This window comes from Anolis carolinensis, chromosome 4 (assembly GCF_035594765.1).
Source record: "Anolis carolinensis isolate JA03-04 chromosome 4, rAnoCar3.1.pri, whole genome shotgun sequence".
In the NCBI taxonomy this organism is placed as follows: domain Eukaryota; kingdom Metazoa; phylum Chordata; class Lepidosauria; order Squamata; family Dactyloidae; genus Anolis; species Anolis carolinensis.
The window spans coordinates 141,281,664-141,302,640 of record NC_085844.1 but is presented as its reverse complement, the minus strand read 5'-3'; the positions used below and the strand labels follow the sequence as shown (position 1 = coordinate 141,302,640).

The following is a 20,977-nucleotide window of genomic DNA, read 5'->3' as shown; positions in this document are numbered from 1 at the left end:
TATCCAACACTCGCTTATCCAACGTTCTGGATTATCCAACGCATTTTTGTAGTCAATGCTTTCAATATATCGTGATATTTTGGTGCTAAATTCATAAATACAGTAATTACTATATAGCATTACTGTGTACTGAACTACGTTTTCTGACAAATTTGTTGTCTAACATGATGTTTTGGTGCTTAATTTGTAAAATCATAACTTAATTTGATGTTTAATAGGATTATCCTTAATTCCTCATTATCCAACATATTCACTTATCCAATGTTCTGCCGGCCCGTTTATGTTGGATAAGTGAGACTCTACTGTACTGTATTTACAAATTTACCACTAGAATATCACAATGAATTTAAAACACTGACTACAAAAACATTGATTATGAAAAGGCAGACTGCGTTGGATAATCCAGAACATTGTATAAGCGAATGTTGGATAAGTGAGATTCTTCTTTAATATGAAATAATTACTGGAATAGAATAATGCAGAACAATATAATCTCTAAAACCAGGACAGTAAATAAACAGGGGAATTCCACACAGGAAACAATCAGGGCCAGCTAACACCTCCCAACAAAGTATTCCCATCATCAAAGTCTGGCAAATCCTGTTTTCTCAGGGCCACAGACAGTAGAAGCACATAAAATATCGCAAACAACACCACTCTGAAAACAAGGGAATTCCAGACAGGAAACAATCAGGGCCAGCTAACACCTCCCAACAAAAAATTCACTCAGGGAGGAAACAACCAGGCTTTAAAGCTGCAAGGCCATTACATCCTAATCATTTTTCCTAATTGCAGCATTCATACTTGCCTCCAACAAACAAAAAAAACCAATCAGAAATATTGTATATTCACAACCTTTAGGAAATAATATCCCCTGATGGTGCAACATGTTAAAGCGCTGAGCTGCTGAACTTCTGGACCGAAAGGCCACAGGTTTGAATTGGAGGAGCGGAGAGAGCCCCCACTGTTAGCCCCAGCTTCTGCCAACCCAGAAGTTCGAAAACATGCAAATGTGAGTGTATCAATAGGTACTGCTCCGGCGGGAAGGTAACGCCGCTCCATGTAGTCATCCCACATGACCTTGGAGGAGTCTACGGACAACGCCGGCTCTTCGGTTTAGAAATGGAGATGAGCACCAACCCCCAGAGTCAGACATGACTGGACTTAATGTCAGGGGAAAACCTTTACCCTTTACCTTAACTACCACCAATTCCTCAATACTTTATTTCCCATACCACCATACTTTGCCACAGCAACGCGTGGCCGGGCACAGCTAGTAACTTTATAGAAATTATCATGACCTAACAGATAGATAGAAATGTCCTGGAATATCCAGAAAAATTAGCAGAAATGCTATTACCTAACAATTGTAAGATAAATAAATTGACCTGACAGGAAGGAAATCATACAAAATTTTCTCATAAATATCCTGAACTGCATTTTAAAAAAATCTCACTTGATAGGTTTTAGATTAATTTAGTCTGTCAGATTAAATTTGTATTATGATAATAACTAAATGTCCTCATGTTATAAGCCAAACTCTAAAATGGAACCCAGCAAAATAAAAGTTTGTGTCATATTTAGCCCAGTATTTAGAAAGTTGGAAATTAACAAGGCTTTTTATGTCTGCTTTTTTGTCTTCAGAATACTAGAGAAACGTGACATGTTGCAGAATTTGATTTTCTTATACTGCTGGCTCTCCATATTAAGATTCGACACTAGTGGATTTGATTATTTGTGAGTTTACCAACACTGCAAAGCTGCCGTCTCCCTCTCAAAGCCAATGTGCCCATTCACACAATTGCTTGGGCTTCTGGAGGGGGCACCAATGATTGCCACAGCTCCTGCCAACCACCTCTGACGCTGGCTGCTTTGTGAGCTTTGGGAGGCGCTTGGCCAGGACGATGCTCTGCCTTCCCCAAGTCCAACAAAACTTTTTGAGCCTTCACATAGCAACATCCGGCTTGGGGAAGACAGAGCACCAGCAATTTCCCTCACTGACTGCCTCCAAAGTACCTTGAGGAATAGGGGGAGGAGGATGCACATCTGGAACTGACTGGTCTGCAACATTTGGGATGGCTAGGGCAATTGCTGCAACTCTCTGCCTTCCCCTCAGTCCAATGCAACTGTGTCTTTCTGAGGGTGTGTGGCAAATTGTGTATGTGTGAGAGACGATTTAGTCTCTTTGTAATCAGCAAGGAGAACTGCCTCCCAGCCCCTCCCCAAATCCATCAGCTTGTCTTTAGATGGAGCAAAGAGAAGAAAAAGGCACTTCCTTTTGCTCCTTCCAATGACAAAAGCCAATGCCTGGTGGGCAGAGAAAGAGAGACCACAGCCAGCAGAGGAGGGAGGGAAGAAGCTCCAATCAACGCATGCCACTCCTGGCCTCCCTTGCTGATCCCTTCTTCCCTCCCCTCTCCTGTGTCTGATACCTCCACTTGCATCTGAGTTGTAGGAGAAAGAGACCAGGGGTGGGTGAAGAAAGACACAGGGTGAGCAAGTGAACCCCATGGGGCCTGTGGTAGCAGTGGTACCCCATCTCCACTTCCTGGCCCCTCGTCATTCCCAAGAGTGTCCAGAAGATATTTGTGGATTTTCCAAATTTGCAGGGCACTCTGCCTCTAACTCCCATAAATGTGGATGCCTCATATAATTGCTTTGATACTAGCTCTTTTATCTGGAATTGCCTGCTCTTTAGTTAATTCCATTGTGGAGAATCCAGACAAGGATGCTGGCTCTCAGCATGAGAGGAGATTCACAAATGTTGCTACAGTCACAATGCAACTAGAAAACTAATGTTGTAAAAATGTACTTACAGAGATTAAACATTACCTTTGGTTGGCGCTTATTCCATGGCATGTGAGATTTTTTAATTAGCACAGCTACAAAGAAGCCGCCAGTATTCTGATGGTGGGGCAAAATTCGAAGGCTAGATTAAAAACAAAGTTTTTATATCAGTATGCACATTTTCTGAAGTAGCTAAGCTGAGTTTGCAGTACAATTTTTAAAATAAAGATTCTAACCAAATAGAAACTGAGCGGTTTGCTTTTCTCCTGCAAATTTCTTTGATCAAATTCAAAATAAAGTAATTCACAACAATGAAAAAGTTCTTTTGAGTCTTCTCTTTGGCTGAATACATTAAAGAATGTAAACACCAGAAATATTACATAGCATATGAATACAAAAATTAAATCCCTATATACCAGACAGACTTCCATGGTACGATCTTTATAACAAAAGAAAAATAACATTGTTTTATACTAGGAGAAATTACACATTAACGTTGGGTAAAAGTTAAAAGGATGAGGCACCGCAAGTATGCTCTTGGTGTTTCTCGCTGCCCTTGGCATTAAAAGGCTGTACAAAAACTGGAAGTTATTTTAGATTAGCTATAGTTTAAGAGAGTTAGTCAATCCACAAAACTGATGTTAATGTAAATTACTTAGTTTCAACGAGTTCCAAAAAACCTAGGACAGACAGAGACCTATATCAACAAACAAAAGTTAAAATAAAACATTTTGTCAGGTTCAAACAGTTAATTAAAATTAAAGTGCCAACTTCCAAACACATCCTATGGTTGTGCCAAAGGAAGTATAAGAAACATAGATAAGCACACAAGATCCACACTAATCGACAACAAGATCTGCCCACATAGAAATTATTATCTTGAATACTGTTAAAAATGAGTGGCTTTAATCGAAAATAGGAATGACTGACTGCACCACTTTATTTTTGTGTCATCTGTCTTCAATTACTTTTGCAGTTTGATATCTGATTTATGATTGATTCGCTCCAGCCTAGTTTGCTTTTTAAATATTTATTTTGACAATGAGATAAATCTACTCATGAACAGATGTTCACTAAACATCCAAGAATCCTCATGCCTTGAAATGGCAAACAGCTTCCTCCCAAGTCAGGATATGTCTATCCCTGTGTGGGGCGTATATGGTAATACTAGCCATTTTGCCAGATTCATGACTTTTTTCTGCTCTGTATTTCAAAAGAGGAAATAGGCTGAGCAGGAAGTCTAATCACCTCCAAGAATTTTACAGACCTAGAACAGGTGAAACACATTTCTCAAATTACCCATGAGAAGAGGGGTGGAGAGACATGGGGGTGAAAAAAAGGAGATGCAGACTTCCAGGGGCCCAAGGGGGAACGATGTACTTCCCCAGAACTGGAAATTGAGATGAAGAATGTAAACAAAAGTTCTAGAGGAGAAGCCCTATATTCATTAAGTTAAACAAAGATGTGTAAAGTGATGCAACTTTCAACCTCATCAAGAATACATACCAACGTTCCAAATTTAATGCTTTAAGTTTTTCTTCATCTTTTAAGGGGAACATGGTGGGCCTGATCTGGGTTTGTCTGTTAGAAGGCACTTCTTTCCAGTCTTCAAACCACTGACCATCTTTTGTCATTACCTAGGGACAAAAATTTACATATGTTATGAACTGCAATTGCTGGTTCACATAATAAAGCAACTGCCTTTTCCATTTCTTTTATTATTATTTTTAGAAAAAGAAACAGTCTGGATACAAGTAATGCTAATGCTTAATAGAACAGACTTGTTTGGGAAGTGACTGCCCTTACTGTAAATTTGGATAGAAATACTGCTTCTCAAATCAAGAAAAGATACATCTCAAATGTCAAGACTGCACCACCATGGAAGAATAGAAGTGCCAGCAAGAGTGAACTCAACATATACCTTTTCAAGTAGAAGGGCAACTGAAGTTTTTAGGAACACTCATTACACTACATAAACTGGGCTAGAATAATCAAATGTTGCTCCAAATTTGAAATTATGAAGCTTGCACAACTACTTGTGATCTACCAGTTTAGCCTACTGGCAATATGCTGAGGCTTAACATGGGCATCGCATTCCTCTCCGCCTCCAGTTTTGTATACTAAGTAGGCAACCCTCCCCGCCCCGGCCAAAAAAAACAGGAGTATTGCCGAGTCCCACCTAATGGGTTACCATTACACTACTTTCTGGGCTAGATGGTTCAAATGAACCAACTTTTATAGATAATTTTCATCTCCTCATAAACATGCTACAGTAGTAGAAGAAAGAGAACAGAAGGGACATAAGCAGGCTGTCTTTCAGGAAGGAGGGCAAGTCAACTACCAAAATGTTGAGCTTTCCAGAAGATTTTGAGGATAGTCTGTACAAGGACAAGGCCAATGCACATGAAGTCTATAGAGAAGAACTTGTGCTTCCTTTTTTTAGCTTCTTGGATGAAGTATGTTTCCATTAGAATACACCTTTCTGCACAATTACCTTCCATTTTGTAATCCCAGGCATTCTCTTTAGACCTGGCAGCTCAGAAGAGACATCGGCAAGTTCTAAAGCACCTATGGAGAGGAGAAGAAGAAACACAATTTTGAGCAACCTGGAAACAGTAACTTCAAAATGGTGAGAAAGGTAAGCCACAACGAAACATAGCAAGTATCAAATAGTGATCTTGAAACATTCACAATTTTTCCACCATCTGGGTTTTCTACCATCTTTACCCGTTATTCCAATTTCAGCTTTTTGAGATTTTCTGTATACTAAAGATATCAGTTAGGAACAGGTCTGAGAGCATGTTTAGGGCCTCAACAGGATTGTCAGTGATACCAGTCATTAAATTCTCTAAGGCTTTCTGGAATCCTGACTGATCCATTAATCTTCAAGGGTAGGGACAGATTCAGGAAAAATCTGTCCATGGCAATGCTGCGCTTTAACCATCTCTACCCACAGATCCAATGCTCAGAAATGAAAACAACATCAAGGGTGTGATTGTTGGAAATGTGAGGGAAATGATAGTACATTTTATCATATGTGATGGTCTTGTAAAAAGGCCCAGAAATATTGGGTGCAAATGCATCTGCTTCTAGAAGAAATAGTTGAAGTTAAATTTGAAATGAAACCTCAACTCTATTTGCTAGGGATGCTAGATGATCAATTTGAGAAAAAATGTGGGAAACCAATGTTATATCTGACTACGGCAGGGAGAATCATCTATGCTCAAAGGAAAGAATTACCTCGATGCAAGAACGCTAGTTTACAAAGGTATGTGAGAGCGGAAATGGACAAACTCACAATGTTGATTAAATAGAAATCTCTAATCAATTTCAAAAAAGACTGAGGCCTATTTATTACATTTCTTCAGCAAAGATGGGGGCAAACCACCATTACTGGTTGTTTTTTTTTTTAACTTAGAAGGGTGCCATTTTATGGGGAAGGGATGTATTAATAGCTTTTCTCCTTTTCATGGGCATGTAAAATTGAGAAAATGAAAACATCAGCCAGAAAATGTGAAGGCATAAGACTAGATATGGACTTGTGTGTAGTTAATGTAGTGGTAGTATGTTTCTTATATATCCTATATACTTGAAGATAAGCCAAGGTTTTCTAGCCCTTCTTTATCTTAAAAAGCCTCCCTCGGCTTATAATGAGGTCAAGGCCAAGCATGGAAGCTTGGAGACCATTGCTTGAAATATATGATATATTTCTCTCTCCTCTTTTTTCATGTCAGGAGCCATTCTTATCTCCCTTAACAGTGTTTTCTTTTCCAGTCAAAAGAGAGGAAAGATATATTTCATGTCCTCCTTGTCTATAGGGTTCTCTCTCAAACCCATCCAATTTCCTGGTTTTTTGTGTGGGTATCTAAATGTATTAACTTTAGATGGGCATTTTTGTTCCCTTGGAAGTGTTCACCAGCCTTTGCAAGCCCTACAGATCTATAAATGTTTCTATATATGCATGTTTCTCCTGAAGTCTTTGCAAACTATATATATCCATTAAACACATTCCCCCTGAAATATTTGTTAATCTCTACTACAGATATATAGGCATTGCCCCCTGAAACTCTATCTATCTCTATCTGTCTATATACATTAATATTATATATGAATTTCCCCCATATGTTTGCAGGTCTTTGCAAATCCTATATACATATAGGTATCTAGAAATTTCCATGTATCTGTACATCTGTACCTATATGTATGCATTATTTTTATATATGAATTTTCCCCTCATGTTTGCAAGCCCCTGCAAATTCTATATAATGTCTAGATAAATATATATGAATATAGATATATAGGGGTTGCAAATATTACAGGGTAGAAATGTACACATGCACACACATATATAGGGAGATATGTCTAGATAGATATAAACATAGATATGTAGGGCTTGCAAATATTGCAGGAGGGAAATGCACATATTGAGTGAGGATTTGCAAACACTTCAGGGGAAATGCATATGTGAAATTAGTATATAAAATTATAGATTTATATCTAGCTCTCCATTGTTTATATAAGCATTGAATGTTTGCCTGTTACTATGTTGGAAGCCGGTCTGAGTCCCTATGGGGGGATAGGGAGGAATACAAATGAAGTTTTATTATTATTATTATATTATAAAGTTATTGTTGATGCCATATTGTTTTTGTTGACCCTACTTTTCCACTTACAGAGCTAGTTTACTGTTTTTCTTTGCAATATGGTAAATATTCAAAAACAATTAACCTAGTGATGCCTCAATGTATTTTATTGGTATCTATTTTTATTTTTGAAATTTACCAGTAGCTGCTGCATTTCCCACCCTCGTCTTATACTCGAGTCAATAAGTTCTCATTTTTGTGGTAAAATTAGGAGCCTCGGCTTATATTTGGGTTGGCTTATATTCAATAACATACGTATCTCTACTATTCTTGTTTGTGTATTTGGTCTTATGGATTATATTCTTGCCTTTTTGTCTGTTTGTAGGTTTATATCAAATAAAAATAGTATGACTTCCTGAATATATGCATTCTGAAAACAACTGGGATAGGCCATAGACTGGTCTCAAATGGAATACCAAAGTCACCCAAAATCAAAACTCTGGGTGACTCCAACTCTGAGAACTGTTTTGTGAACTTGACCTTTGAGTATGCTGAGCATATAGTGGCCAGTGCACAAACAGAATTCCCAGTCAATCACTGGTCTTCAGACTCAGGTATACACATTCAGTATGACTTAGTTCCCTAATAGCTGACCTAGCCCCCTTCCACACAGCGGAATAAAATCCCACATTATCTGCTTTGAAGTGGAATATATGGCAGTGTGGACTCAGATAACCCAGTTCAAAGTAGATATTGTGGGATTTTCTGCCTTGATATTCTGGGTTATATGGCTGTGTGGAAGGGCCCCTAATCAGGTTAAGATGGTCTTTATAGATCACAACTACTTCCTGCCCACTTTCCTTCACCTGCTCACTAACACAGTAACCATGTGGGAACGCTGGGTCCAATATACGCTCATTATCATCTCCCAGCCAAATTTAAGTAAAACGTGCCAGGTTCTCATTCATATTTAAGACTGTATTCACACAGCAGGTTTTTAAAAATCTGGTTCTGACCAATAAAAGCAAGGGATAAGAAGAGGGAGAGGAGGATATATGGTCAGAATTGAGCCTAGAATGAAAGGGCCATCTTTCAGGGAATAGAGGCCATGTTGGCTTCTTGAGAGACCTTGGGAGCCTTCAACCCTACCTCCACAACCCACCAATAATTAATATTAATAATCATTAATAACAACAATAAACAACATGTGCTTGTTAACAAGCCAAACAACTGTGGTTATCAAACAGTCTAAAAGCATATTAGGCACATGTATTTATTACAATAATGATTTCATTTTTGAGGGGAAAACTTATTTTGTTCAGTTTTAGAACACAGTTTGCAGAAGCAATGGGATCTACTGAACACTGGAAAAGGCAATTAAATTTAAGGTGTTTCACATGACTTTTGAAGGGAGGGGAAACGATAATGGACTTATACAAGACATCTTTATTATTAGTTCTTATGTTCTTTGTATCATTTTATGTATTAATGAACACTGCCTTAAATAAATGTTTATGAAAGTCATTTGCCAAGGAGTGTGAATCACATCGACAATTACACACAGTGAGGGGGGATAACATGGGGGTAAAAAAAAAATATATATATAGGAGGTTAGGGGAAATCTATTAATCAAAACCCTACGTCAGGGAACAAAAGGAAAAAGAAAAAGAGGACAGAAACAGAAAGCAAAAAACAAAAAATCAGAACATAACTTAAATACTAACAGCTATCACATATAATTAAAATTGACTTCCATCAGATGTGTGTTGTTATGTATCGTATTCATTTGGTATCAACTATACCCTTGTATTTCTTCTTCTATTTGTTTGTTGTATTATTTTTCTCTCCTTTAGTGTTTATTCCGGGACAGTTGTGTAGTCTTTTATCTTTGGCTATTGTATCCTTGTATTATCACTTTACAGTTCTCTGTTCTTAAATAGTTTGTAACTAATTCCCAATCTGTTTGGTTTTTTTGGGTTTACCTTGAGTGTTCGATAGTAAGTATGTTAATTTGCACTCATAATTTCCAAAATTTTAATAAACCAGTTTTTTATATCCGGACTGTTTTTTTCCCTCCATCCCTTAGCATATGATATTCTTCCTGCTGTTATCAGATAATTAAATAAGATTTCTTTATTATTTTTTCCCCTCTACATTGTCATACATACCCAGGAGGAGCAACTTGGGGTCTAAACTAATCTTAATTTGAAGTATTCTCTGTATATTCCTATGTATTTCTTTCCAGAATTCTTTTGCTTTTGCACAAGTCCACCAACAGTGGAAGTACGTGCCTTCCCTTTCACCACACTTCCAGCATTTATTTGAAGTAGACTTATAGTATTTTGATAGTTTCTGTGGGGTCAGATACCATCTATAAAAAAGTTTCAGCCAGCTTTCTTTTTGGTCTACCGAGTACGTAAATTTTAGTCTACGATTCCAAGCTCTTTCCCATTCCTCAATTTTTATTGGCTTCCCTATATTTTTTGCCCATTTAATCATACAATCTTTAATGAATTCCTGTTCAGTTGCCCATTCTAATAATTTTTTGTAGATTTTTGTTATTTAGTGTCGGATTACATTATTTTATCCCAGAATGTTTCCTTGTCCTCGAAACCTATTCTTTTATCGGTGTTGAAATAGTCTCTTATTCGCATATACTGAAACCATCCTATGTTTTTAAAGTCTTGGTTTATGTTTTCCTGTGTTTTTAATTAGTCTTTTTCTTTTATCAAAATATTTTTGTATTTTGGCCCGTTTGTCCCTGCTGTTTCTCTTCTATGGGATGCCTCTAGCGGGGATACCCATAGTGGGTTTTTTGTATACATTCTATCTTTATACTTCTCCCAGGTTTTTATTAGTGAGGCACGGATGTAATGATCTCCAAAGTTTTTTTCCACCTTCCTTTTCCCGTACCATGTATAAGCATGCCATCCGGCCCTGAGATCTACTCCTTCTAATGTAAGCATCTTAATTTTCTGAAGTGTTGTCCAGTCTCGGACCCACATCAGACAACAGGCTTCGTGGTATAGTTGCAGGTCTGGAAAGGCCAATCCACCTCTTTTTTTGTCATCGATCATATGGGCTCTTTTAACTCTTGGTTTTTGTTTGACCAGATGAATTTATTTATCTCTTTGTTCCACATTTTAAATCTTTTTATGTTCCTAATCACAGGGATGTTTTGAAAGAGAACTATCTTTGGCAGTATCATCATTTTGATTACTGCCACTCTTCCTAATAGGGATTTTTTTGTTCGTTCCAATTTTTCAAATCCTTCTGGATATCTCTCCATTTTGTGTCATAATTGTTCTCTAGTAGTTGTAAATTCTTCGCTGTTAGGGTTATTCCTAAGTACTGAATCTTCTTATTAATTTGAATATTAGATGTCCCTGTCAGTAAGATTTCTCTTTCTTTTGTCATGTTTTTTGTAAGTAATTTAGTTTTATGCGGGTTAATTTTTAGTCCCAATAGCTTTCCGAATTTTTCGAATTTTTCTAACCAATTTCCTATTGTTTTGATTGGGTTTTCTATTATGCAGATCAAGTCGTCCGCGTAAGCCCTGATCTTGTAATTTTCTTTTTTAATTTTTGCTCCCCTCAATTGTGTGTCTTCTTGAATATTGTTAAGAAGTATCTCCAAAGCGAAAATGAATAATAATGGGGAGAGTGGACATCCCTGTCTAGTTCTCTTTGAAATTTTGAAAAATTTGGAGTCTAATGAATTTATCTTTATTTTGGCCTCTTGCTTGTCAGAAATTCTATTAATTGCGTTGCTAAATTTGAAACCCATATCCAATTCTTTGAATAATAATTTGAAAAAATCCCAATTGAGGCTATCTAAAGCTTTTTCTATATCAATTGCAAGTAGGGCGATTTCTTCTTTATTACTTTTTTCATAATAATATTCTATTCTATTTATTATTTCTCTTACGTTGTCTTTTAACTGTCTCCCTGGCAAAAAGCCTACTTGTTCTTCTTTAATCCATCCCTTTAGGAATTCTTTCATCCTGCTCGCTAATATTCCAGTGAAAAAATTATAATCCTGATTTAATAAGGATATAGGCCTATAGTTTTTTACGCTTAGAGGGTCCTTGCCTTCTTTATGGATCATTGTTATGATCGCTTTTCTCCAGGTATCAGGTATTTTGTTATTATCCAGGATCATATTCATTAATTTTTTAAGAAATGGAGTTAGTTCCTCTGTGAATGTTTTACAATATATTCCTGTTAGTCCGTCTGGACCTGGGGCCTTATTCCCATTCATTTTCCTAATTGTTGTTTTGATTTCTTGTTCTGAGATTTCCTTATTTAAAATTTCTCTTTGGTGGTCTGTCAATATCTCTAACTTTTGTTCGCTCAGAAATGTTACAATTTCTTCTTTTTTAATTTGATCTTTGGTATACAGCTTGCTATAAAATTTATTAAACTGATCAGCTATTTCTTTTTCTGTAGTGAATTGTTTCCCTTCTGAGTTTATTTCTGTAATGTAATGAGCCTGTCCTTTTTTCCTAACTTTCCAAGCTAGCCATCTACCTGGCTTATTTGCATGTTGAAATTGTTGTTGTTTTATGTATCTTAGTTGTTTCTCTAATTCTTCTGTTTCTAGAAAATCCTTTTGTTTGGCCAGAATGTCCAATTCATGTCTAATTTTCTTATCTCCTGGGTTTTCTTTTAGTTTCTTTTCTCCTACTTTAATCTCCTCTAACACCTTATTTAGGGCTTCCTTTCTTTGTTTTTTCTATTGGGCATTTTGCTGTATGAAGTGGCCCCTCATGAAAGCTTTGCTGGCATCCCAGGTGACTTGTGGGGAAATTTCTTCCGAATCATTTAATCTGAAATATTATTTTATTATTTTTTGGTTTTTCTTAATATCTTCTTCAGATTTCAGTAAATTACCATTTAATCTCCATGTGTATGGTCTTTGTGTTTTGTTTATTGTACATTCTAATAGGCAGTGGTCTGAGTTGTTTCTGGTCAAAATATTAATTTTTGATATCTTTGGTATCAATGAGGGTGAAGTCCAGGCCATATCAATTCTGGACCACGACCCATGCCTATTGGAAAAAAAGGTGTAGTCTTTCTCGCTTGTGTGATGGATTCGCCAAGCGTCTTTTAGATCTCAATTTTGGAGTAATTTTGAACACTGCCTTAAAAACAAGAGCAGTCTGTGCTTAGTAAGGAGAAATCTTGACAATCTAAAACTGGGTTTCCCCCAATAAGGTATTCAGAATGTGAACTCAGTCAAAAGTTCTTAACTCCCAATTAATCTGACTATGATTCCAGTGTAATTTGCTTTTTTTTTCACTGCACAAATAGGAACAATTTTACAAACCTTCACTCTTCTCCAGCAGAGAGGCAATGACAGCTTCATTTTCAATAGGATTCAATGAACATGTAGAGTATACCATTCTACCTCCTTCTGCCAACTGCTCAACTCCACGCGTTGCAATCCTTAACTGCAATCTGCAGAAACAACATTGTTCATAAAATGGACTTCAGTATCCATGGATTGTGGTGTCTAAGGGCATTGGAGGCCCCCTATACAACTACAATTTATGTAGAAGAAATCATGGAGGACATCCAAGTTAATGTCCATCAATTCCACTTAAAGTTGGGCATATGACAAATAAAAATGCCCTTATATCTATTGTCAAATAATAACAAAGGTCTAAGTATACTAAAAGCACCATATCCCATCTGATCTTGGAAGCTAAGCAGTATCAGCCCTGGTTAGTGCTTAGATGGGAAACCACCAATGAATATCAAGTGTTGTAGGCTACATGTCAGAAGAAGAAACTGGCAAAATTACCTGTGAGTATTCCTTGCCTAAGAAAATCACACATCCACATTTTAAAGCATTAAGAATAGGAAACAGAGATGTCAAATATATGTTTATTAGTGTAGGTAGCTTTTATTTTAGGGTGACTATCTTAGATATAATTGTGTTAGATTTAAAAGTTTTTTGTAGCTTGTCTTTTCTTTTTTGCTGAATAAAAAATAATTTCAAATAAGATCTTTTATGTCTAAGCAATAAATGCTGAAAGGAGAGGATGGAGGGATGTATCTTCACACTTTCAGGATTACTGTGGTACTTTCAAACATTTACTGTATCTTATGGTATTTGAAGATTGGCATTAACCATTGTTCGCTGTGCTAGTTGTATGTTTGTACCAACTTGCAAGATCGTTAGTAGTTGTTCATGTAGTGTACACAACCATTATTGTATTTGCGGACACTTTCTTGGTGCCTGCCAGTAATCCTGCTTTTGCCATGTTTTCCAAAACTTTCTGCACTTAGTCTCTACCTTTGTTCATAGGGCAGCAGTTCCCCAGCTCAAATTTTGCATTAATAAAGGCAGACGTTTACACCTGTTAATTTTAGCAGAAAGGCTGTGGATTACCTAAGGAGAATTCAAGAAACTTGTGAGGGAATTTGCCTTCCAAGAAAGAATGAAGAACAACCTTGGAATGGATGAAGAGGGCACAGAGGTGGCCCAGTGTAGAGGAGAAAGAAAGGATGGCTATGCACTTGTGAGTGATGGATTAATACTGTGCATGTTTGGACTCAAGCAACAAAATGATCCAGTGGAAAGATGTGTAATTCCTGTGTACACCCATAGCCAAGATTTTATTGCTAGTTAGAAACTGTTTTTTCTATTGATACTGATAACATCTATATGTGCCGTCAGCAAATTTTTAAAAAGTTTGATTCCATTCTTAATTTTCATATGAGGTTAATACTAAAATGTTCTCTTACCCATGTAATTGCAAACTGTTTTGAGTGGTCCACTTTTTCCATACATCAATGTTTTTTCTCATGGTCCCATCTCCACTGTAAGACAATGAAATCTTGAGTTATATTCCAAGTCAGTTAACACAATGCTTTCTTTAAAATATGCCCACACTTAGAATAATAGAATCATAGAATAGTAGAGTTGGAAGAGACCTCATGGGCCATCCAGTCCAACCCCCTGCAAGAAGCAGGAAAACTTCATATGTTTAGAGACAGAGATATGAAAACATCAGCATATATTTTCTTGACATAAAAGCTTCAAAACTGACCAGTTAATCACTGGGTTACATCGGCATTCGAATGTATGTTTTACTAGATTTAGTAAGACAAAACTCAACAGTCCTAGTGTCTATTTAGATAAAATTTCAGAATACGGATTATACAAATATTTTTCAATATTCAAACAAAGAACTGAACATTGTCTTTCCTTTGCCTTTCTCCTAAACCACTGACATCATTTTCAAATGTAGACTATTTGAAATGCTGAAGTATACAGTAGACAATGTTTTATGTGTGAAGAGCACATAAAGTTATATTTATCAGAATTCAAAACACCTAACATAAAGATAAATGTAAATTACAAATAGCCATGGTAAAGAAAAAACAATTTATTTTAGAAATGTGTGTGCTTTGCCCCAATTGTATTTATACCGATACACAATTTCCCACCAGAACTGGAAGGGGCTACACTTTTTTAAACATTATATTAAGTCCTCTTGATGTGATGCAAAAGATCTATTAGCATTAAAAGTATATACAGCATTGCTCAACAGATAACCTAAAGGCATATACAAATACACAGATTCAAACTCTGAAATACTATAATGCTTAGAATACTGAAGACAAATATAACATACCTGCAAGGTACATCACATAATATCCTATCATAGAAGAGAATCTCCTTTTTTCCATTTGTGGTGATTTGTAAATTAGGGATGCTGGAGGCATCGTGATTGGCAACCAAGATGGATGGGCTGTTTAACCTCTTTGCTTGATGGACTAGCAAATAGCAACGCTTGTTGTCAACATCATTTGCAATTACAAATCCCTCTAGAAAAAAAGTCCAACACATCAGATTAAGGGAGGAATCATTGCAAAAAGGAATTTTTCAATAATCAGTCCAAATGGGCACAAACACTAGTAAGAAATTGAATGAAGAACAGTCAGACTATTTTTTTAAATCGTCACAAATATTAGCATAAAATACGTACAACAGAGGATGTGCCAAACAACTGTAATAATATGAGATAAATTCTAATACAGCAAGGAAGTGATGCAAAACAGAATTACATTCAAAAATACTTTTTAAGTCATGAAAAAGAGAGCGAGTTCTAATTTTGATTTTAAATGATCTAACAAAATTTGATCAAGATACAATATACCCTATATGTCCATGCCAACAAACACTACGAAATGGAGCTTTGTGGGATGACAGGACAAACAAGTCAAGTTGCAAAGTACCAAAAAAAATTATGATAACCTAGGTAATGATAGGAAACATTAATGAAAGGAGGAAAAGGAGTATGAAGACTGATTGATTGCATAGAATAGAATCAAGAGACAATCACAATTGGAAATCCACTCTAAAATGTAAAGCTTTATAGGGAAGTCAACCTCCGTCACCTGATTTTATGAGAAACTATTTTATTTTATATATTTTTAAAAAACTAACTTTGTTCTGTTTTAATACATACACTTACCCGGAAAAGGAACATTCATGTCTGCATGCAGCATCTCAATCAACTGGGCAGTCTTAGATCCAGGTGCAGCACACATGTCTAGAATCTAAAAAGAAGACATAATCTTGAAAAGAAAATATCTAGATTTGCCTAACATCATTTTAAAACTGAATTACTTGTCATCTGTTTGTAAGTACAATTAATATAATAATATATGAAAAATATTAACTAAAGAAGCATTATTTATGACTCAAGCAGTACAGGTCAAGCAGTACAGTATCTACTATCCAAAATGCTTATGACCAGAAGTTTGGATTTTTCTCCATTTTTGAATATTTGTGAAATGGTGGGAATTCAAGCATAGTGCTTGGTGCAAACCCACACCTTTCATTTCAGATCCTAATATCTTTCCCCAGTTTTGTGTCATGTTCTTGTGCTACCTATATTGTGTAAGAGTAGAGAGGCATGAGAAAGACCAAGGATCCAAGAGACTGAAAATATAAGGGTTTTGACACCTGATTTTCAAAACGAAAAACACTACACACGGTAGGGAGATATCTGGGGAGCCTGCCAACAGCCTGCTTCCACCTTCCAAACAAACGAGCAGGAACACCACAATGGCTGCCTCCAAAGGAAAAATGAGCAGCCGGTGGCACAGTTTTGGATTATGGAGCATTTCGAATTTCCAGATAAGATGACTAACTTATTTATATACAGTAGTTCTGGTTAACCAACTTCCAGTTATCCAAGCATCCGTATTATCCAACGTGTCAGGCCCTTTGGAGACACCCCGTGCGCGTTGCTAGGCAGCAGCGCACATGGGGCGCTTCCCCAAGCCAAGTGCTCGCTGCAGGGACGAGCCCCGTCCCTCTGGCGAACACTCACCCCTTGGGAGGCGCCCAGTGTGCGTTGCTAGGCAGCAATGTGCACAGGGGTGCTTCCCTAAACTGGCTTGCCAGGAGGGATAATAGGACCTCCCTATTGTCCGTCAGTTCCGGTTATTTAACATTCAGCCCGCCCGTTTATGTCGAATAACCGGAGCTCTACTGTATGTATATTCAAGTACAGAATGCTAATTTAGTCACCAAGATTGAGAAATCCAAAATATATTCAGAAATACTTAAGCAAAAGACATCAAAAGTCATGTTTATTCTGAACAAATGAAATGGAAGAACAATTAAGGAAAGGAAGATGAAATATTTTAGCCAATCTCACAAACAACCAGTATGCCCTCAGGAAGCAACGGGTACCACAAGGTACTATTTCTGCTCTCTACCAAAAAAAAAAGAGGAAAGAGAGAGAGAGAGAGAGAGAGAGAGAGAGAGAGAGAGAGAGAGAATGAGAATGAGTATTTGTGGCTGGCAGATTCTGTACTCCTTTAATCTGTATTGCAGTGTAAAAGTATGGTGTGGAGAAAATAAAGTATGGACATTCTAATAGGGTTCATTTTCCTCATTGGGTTGTTGTATGTCTTTCGGGCTGTGTGGCCATGTTCCAGAAGCATTCTCTCCTGACGTTTCGCCCACATCTATGGCAGGCATCCTCAGAGGTTGTGAGGTATGGAGAAAACTAAGCAAAGAGGTTAATATATATCTGTGGAAAGTCTAGGGTGAGAGAGGTCAGTGTGAATGTGTAGTTAATCACTTAAATTAGCATTGAAAAGCTTATCTGCTGTCTTCTTCCTGCCTCTGGGGCATCCTTTGTTTAGAGTCGTTAACTGCCCTTGGTTGATTCATGTCTGGAAACCCTCTGTTTTCAGAGTATTGCTTTTTATTTACTGTTCTGATTTTTGAGTTTTGTAATACTGGTAGCCAGATTTTGTTCATTTTCATGGTTTCTTCCTTTCTGTTGAAGTTGTCCACATGCTTGTGGATTTCAATGGCTTCTCTGTGTAGTCTGACATGATAGTTGTTAGAATGGTCCAGCATTTTTGTGTTCTCAAATAGTATTCTGTGTCCAGGCTGGTTCATCAAATGCTCTGCTATGGCTGATTTCTCTGGTTGAATTAGTCTGCAGTGCCTTTCATGTTCTTTGACTCTTGTTTGGGCGCTGCGTTTGGTGGTCCCTATGTAGACTTGTCCACAGCTGCATGGTATCCGGTAGACTCCTGCAGAAGAGAGAGGATCCCTCTTGTCCTTCGCTGACCGTAGCATTTGTTGGATTTTCTTCGTGGGTTTGTAGATAGTTTGTAGGTTGTGCTTCTTCATCAGCTTCCCTATGCGGTCAGTAGTTCCCTTGATGTATGGTAAGTACACCTTTCCTCTGGGTGGATCTTTGTCTTGACTCTCATGGCTTGTTCTTGGCCTTGCAGCTCTTCTGATGTCTGTGGTGGAGTATCCATTGGCCTGTAGAGCCCAGTTTAGGTGGTTGAGTTCACCTTGGAGGAGGTGAGGTTCGCAGATTCTTTGTGCACGGTCTGTCAGGGCTTTGATTGTGCTCCTTTTTTGACTTGGGTGATGGTTGGAGTTTTTATGAAGGTATCTATCTGTGTGTGTAGGTTTTCTGTAAACTGTGTGGCCCAATTGTTGATTGGGTTTGCGGATGACCAGAACATCAGATACGTAGATGACACCTTCACGATTTGGAGCCATGGAGAGGAAGAACTCAGCAAGTTCCTGGACCATCTTAACAGCATCCACCCAAACATCCAATTCACCATGGAAAAAGAAAAGGAAGGAAAACTGCCATTTCTAGATGTTCTGGTCATCCGCAAACCCAATCAACAATTGGGCCACACAGTTTACAGAAAACCTACACACACAGATAGATACCTTCATAAAAACTCCAACCATCACCCAAGTCAAAAAAGGAGCACAATCAAAGCCCTGACAGACCGTGCACAAAGAATCTGCGAACCTCACCTCCTCCAAGGTGAACTCAACCACCTAAACTGGGCTCTACAGGCCAATGGATACTCCACCACAGACATCAGAAGAGCTGCAAGGCCAAGAACAAGCCATGAGAGTCAAGACAAAGATCCATGTTGGATAAGTGAGTGTTGGATAAGTGAGACTTTACTGTACTGATTGTATATAGCACAGTATCCAATTCTATAAGGGTGAGAGGGAACATGCAGGACACATTGAGAAAATATTCCAGAAACTGGATAATAAAGATTACATTGAAAAGTTTGGCATAAATCCGAGAAAAGGACCAATTACTAATTTCAATGTTGGGAAGTTACAAATCATGCCACCACTTGGGCAATGCAGAAATAAGATATATGAAAGTACATCAATATTTTACATTTTTTAATGCTCACTGATAAACTGCATAAAACTGAATATGCAGAATTATGCAATACAAAATAGCAGCATAAAAACTGTGGCGAGCTATTTTTCTCCCCACCAATGTTTCAATCTCTGTAAGAAAAGCATACCTTATGATGAGGCTGGACATTAAGAAGAAGAGGAGGGATCATACTGACAGCTTCTTGCCGACTAATGTTTCCCTGAAGAGGAAACAAAACACAGAATTAAATATATAAATTCTATTGTATTAGATCTGTTGAAGAAAATGTATACATTTCTAACAATTCTGCTCCTAATTCTCTTATGAATTTCATTTATCCACCGTAGAGAAAGTGGAGGTCCAGTTCAGGCAATCACTCCAGGCTTTGTAAATCATGCCTTAAGACACTAAGTAGAACTCCAGGGCTTAGAACTCAATTTTTCTCCAACCACTATACAACAACTTCAGCAATATGCCAACAAAAAAGAGAATGTATATTGCTGTGACTATTAATTAGATCTTTTATATTAAAAATACATTATTTATTTTATTTACAAATCTGATTCTCTAAGTCAGTGGTTCTCAACCTGTGGGTCCCCAGATGTTTTGGCCTTCAACTCCCAGAAATCCTAACAGCTGGTGAACTGGCTGGGATTTCTGGGAGTTGTAGGCCAAAACTCCTGGGGATCCACAGGTTGAGAACCACTGGCTTAGATAAAGGATAACAATGATACACAATATTTGTAAAAAGAAATCAGTATTAATACTTACGCATTCTGTTTCACTAACAAGAAAATGATGAAATTTTTCTAGCTCTGGAGATTTTCGTAGAACTTTTCTGCTTAGGCTTGTTTGCCACGCTAACTCTTCTGGATACCTAGTAAGATAATAATTTCTCTGAATTACCAGTAAGTGCTTCCATTATCTTTTCACAGATATAAGAGAGCATACAATTGCATTTTAAACTCTATAAACATAAGATTTAATTTTTGTATAGAACATGTCAAGGACAGAACGCCACAAGATTCAAAGTAACAGAGTTTATTAGATTACAGAACTCAAAAATGCCCGTAAAACACAAGGGCCAGGCAGTTTTTGCCTTTAGGAGCAAAAAGGGGCAAAAGTAAATGTTCAAAAGATAAACCGGATTAAACCGGAGTTTAATCCAGGTAAAAACAAACTGCTTTCTTCAGCCTGGGTATAAACGAAACGAAAGCCAAGGAACAAAAGATACAAAGAATGCAACTAATTGGCAGCAGATTCCTCTCTGCTGCCAACACTGTGCTTAGAGTAACTTGCGTCGCTCCCCCACACACACAGCAGACAGGATCTCCAACACGAGTAAATCAGCCAAGGATTGTAGCAGTTGAGTAGACCAGTTCCGTTCCGTAGATCAAAGCCAGAAGCAGACGTTTGTAGTTTTTCCAAGTCCAAGAAGGGGGGAAAGACAAGCCGTGGTCAGTTCAGTCCGAGTTCTCAAAGCAGGAGATGGCGTCCGTCAAGAAGACGACGGAGGGTCAAGCTAATAAGAGTAAGCACAGGTTTGCACAAACAAATGCCCACACAATCCCTCCCGCCGTCTGACCCTGGATTCCAATCAACTTACGTCACAGCACAGGAAAGCACACAAGTCTTCAGGGAAGCGTCCCACACACACACGGATCCCAAGCGTTTGCCCAGATTACCTTGCCCAACGCAATTTGCAATTGCTCCCAAGCCCCATTTTATGCCAGTTACAAATCTTCATCACTGTCAGCTGTCCTCCTTAACCCGGGCGTTTCCTCATCACTTTCCTCGTCAGAGCTGGAACACCTCTGACTACGCCCAACAGCATCTCCAGCTGTGGATCCCGTCCCATCCCTCCAGCTAAACCATGGGTCTAATCCTGAAGGTCCCCATTCATCTTCTG

The 20,977-nt window shown here is 37.7% G+C and overlaps 1 protein-coding gene across 1 annotated transcript in view; it reads right to left on the bottom strand.

The window, feature by feature from the left end:
- The window catches only part of nsun2 (NOP2/Sun RNA methyltransferase 2), a 39,726-nt gene that overhangs the window by 8,378 nt on the left and 10,371 nt on the right, over positions 1-20,977 (bottom strand). Inside the window, exons 4-12 of the mRNA XM_003220034.4 lie at positions 19,840-19,945; positions 19,217-19,288; positions 15,859-15,943; positions 15,016-15,208; positions 14,123-14,197; positions 12,699-12,829; positions 5,282-5,355; positions 4,294-4,424; positions 2,833-2,929 (exon numbers count right to left, since the gene is read on the bottom strand). Of these exons, the coding sequence (XP_003220082.2) occupies positions 2,833-2,929; positions 4,294-4,424; positions 5,282-5,355; positions 12,699-12,829; positions 14,123-14,197; positions 15,016-15,208; positions 15,859-15,943; positions 19,217-19,288; positions 19,840-19,945 (964 nt within the window). The remainder of the gene's footprint in view (positions 1-2,832; positions 2,930-4,293; positions 4,425-5,281; positions 5,356-12,698; positions 12,830-14,122; positions 14,198-15,015; positions 15,209-15,858; positions 15,944-19,216; positions 19,289-19,839; positions 19,946-20,977) is intronic.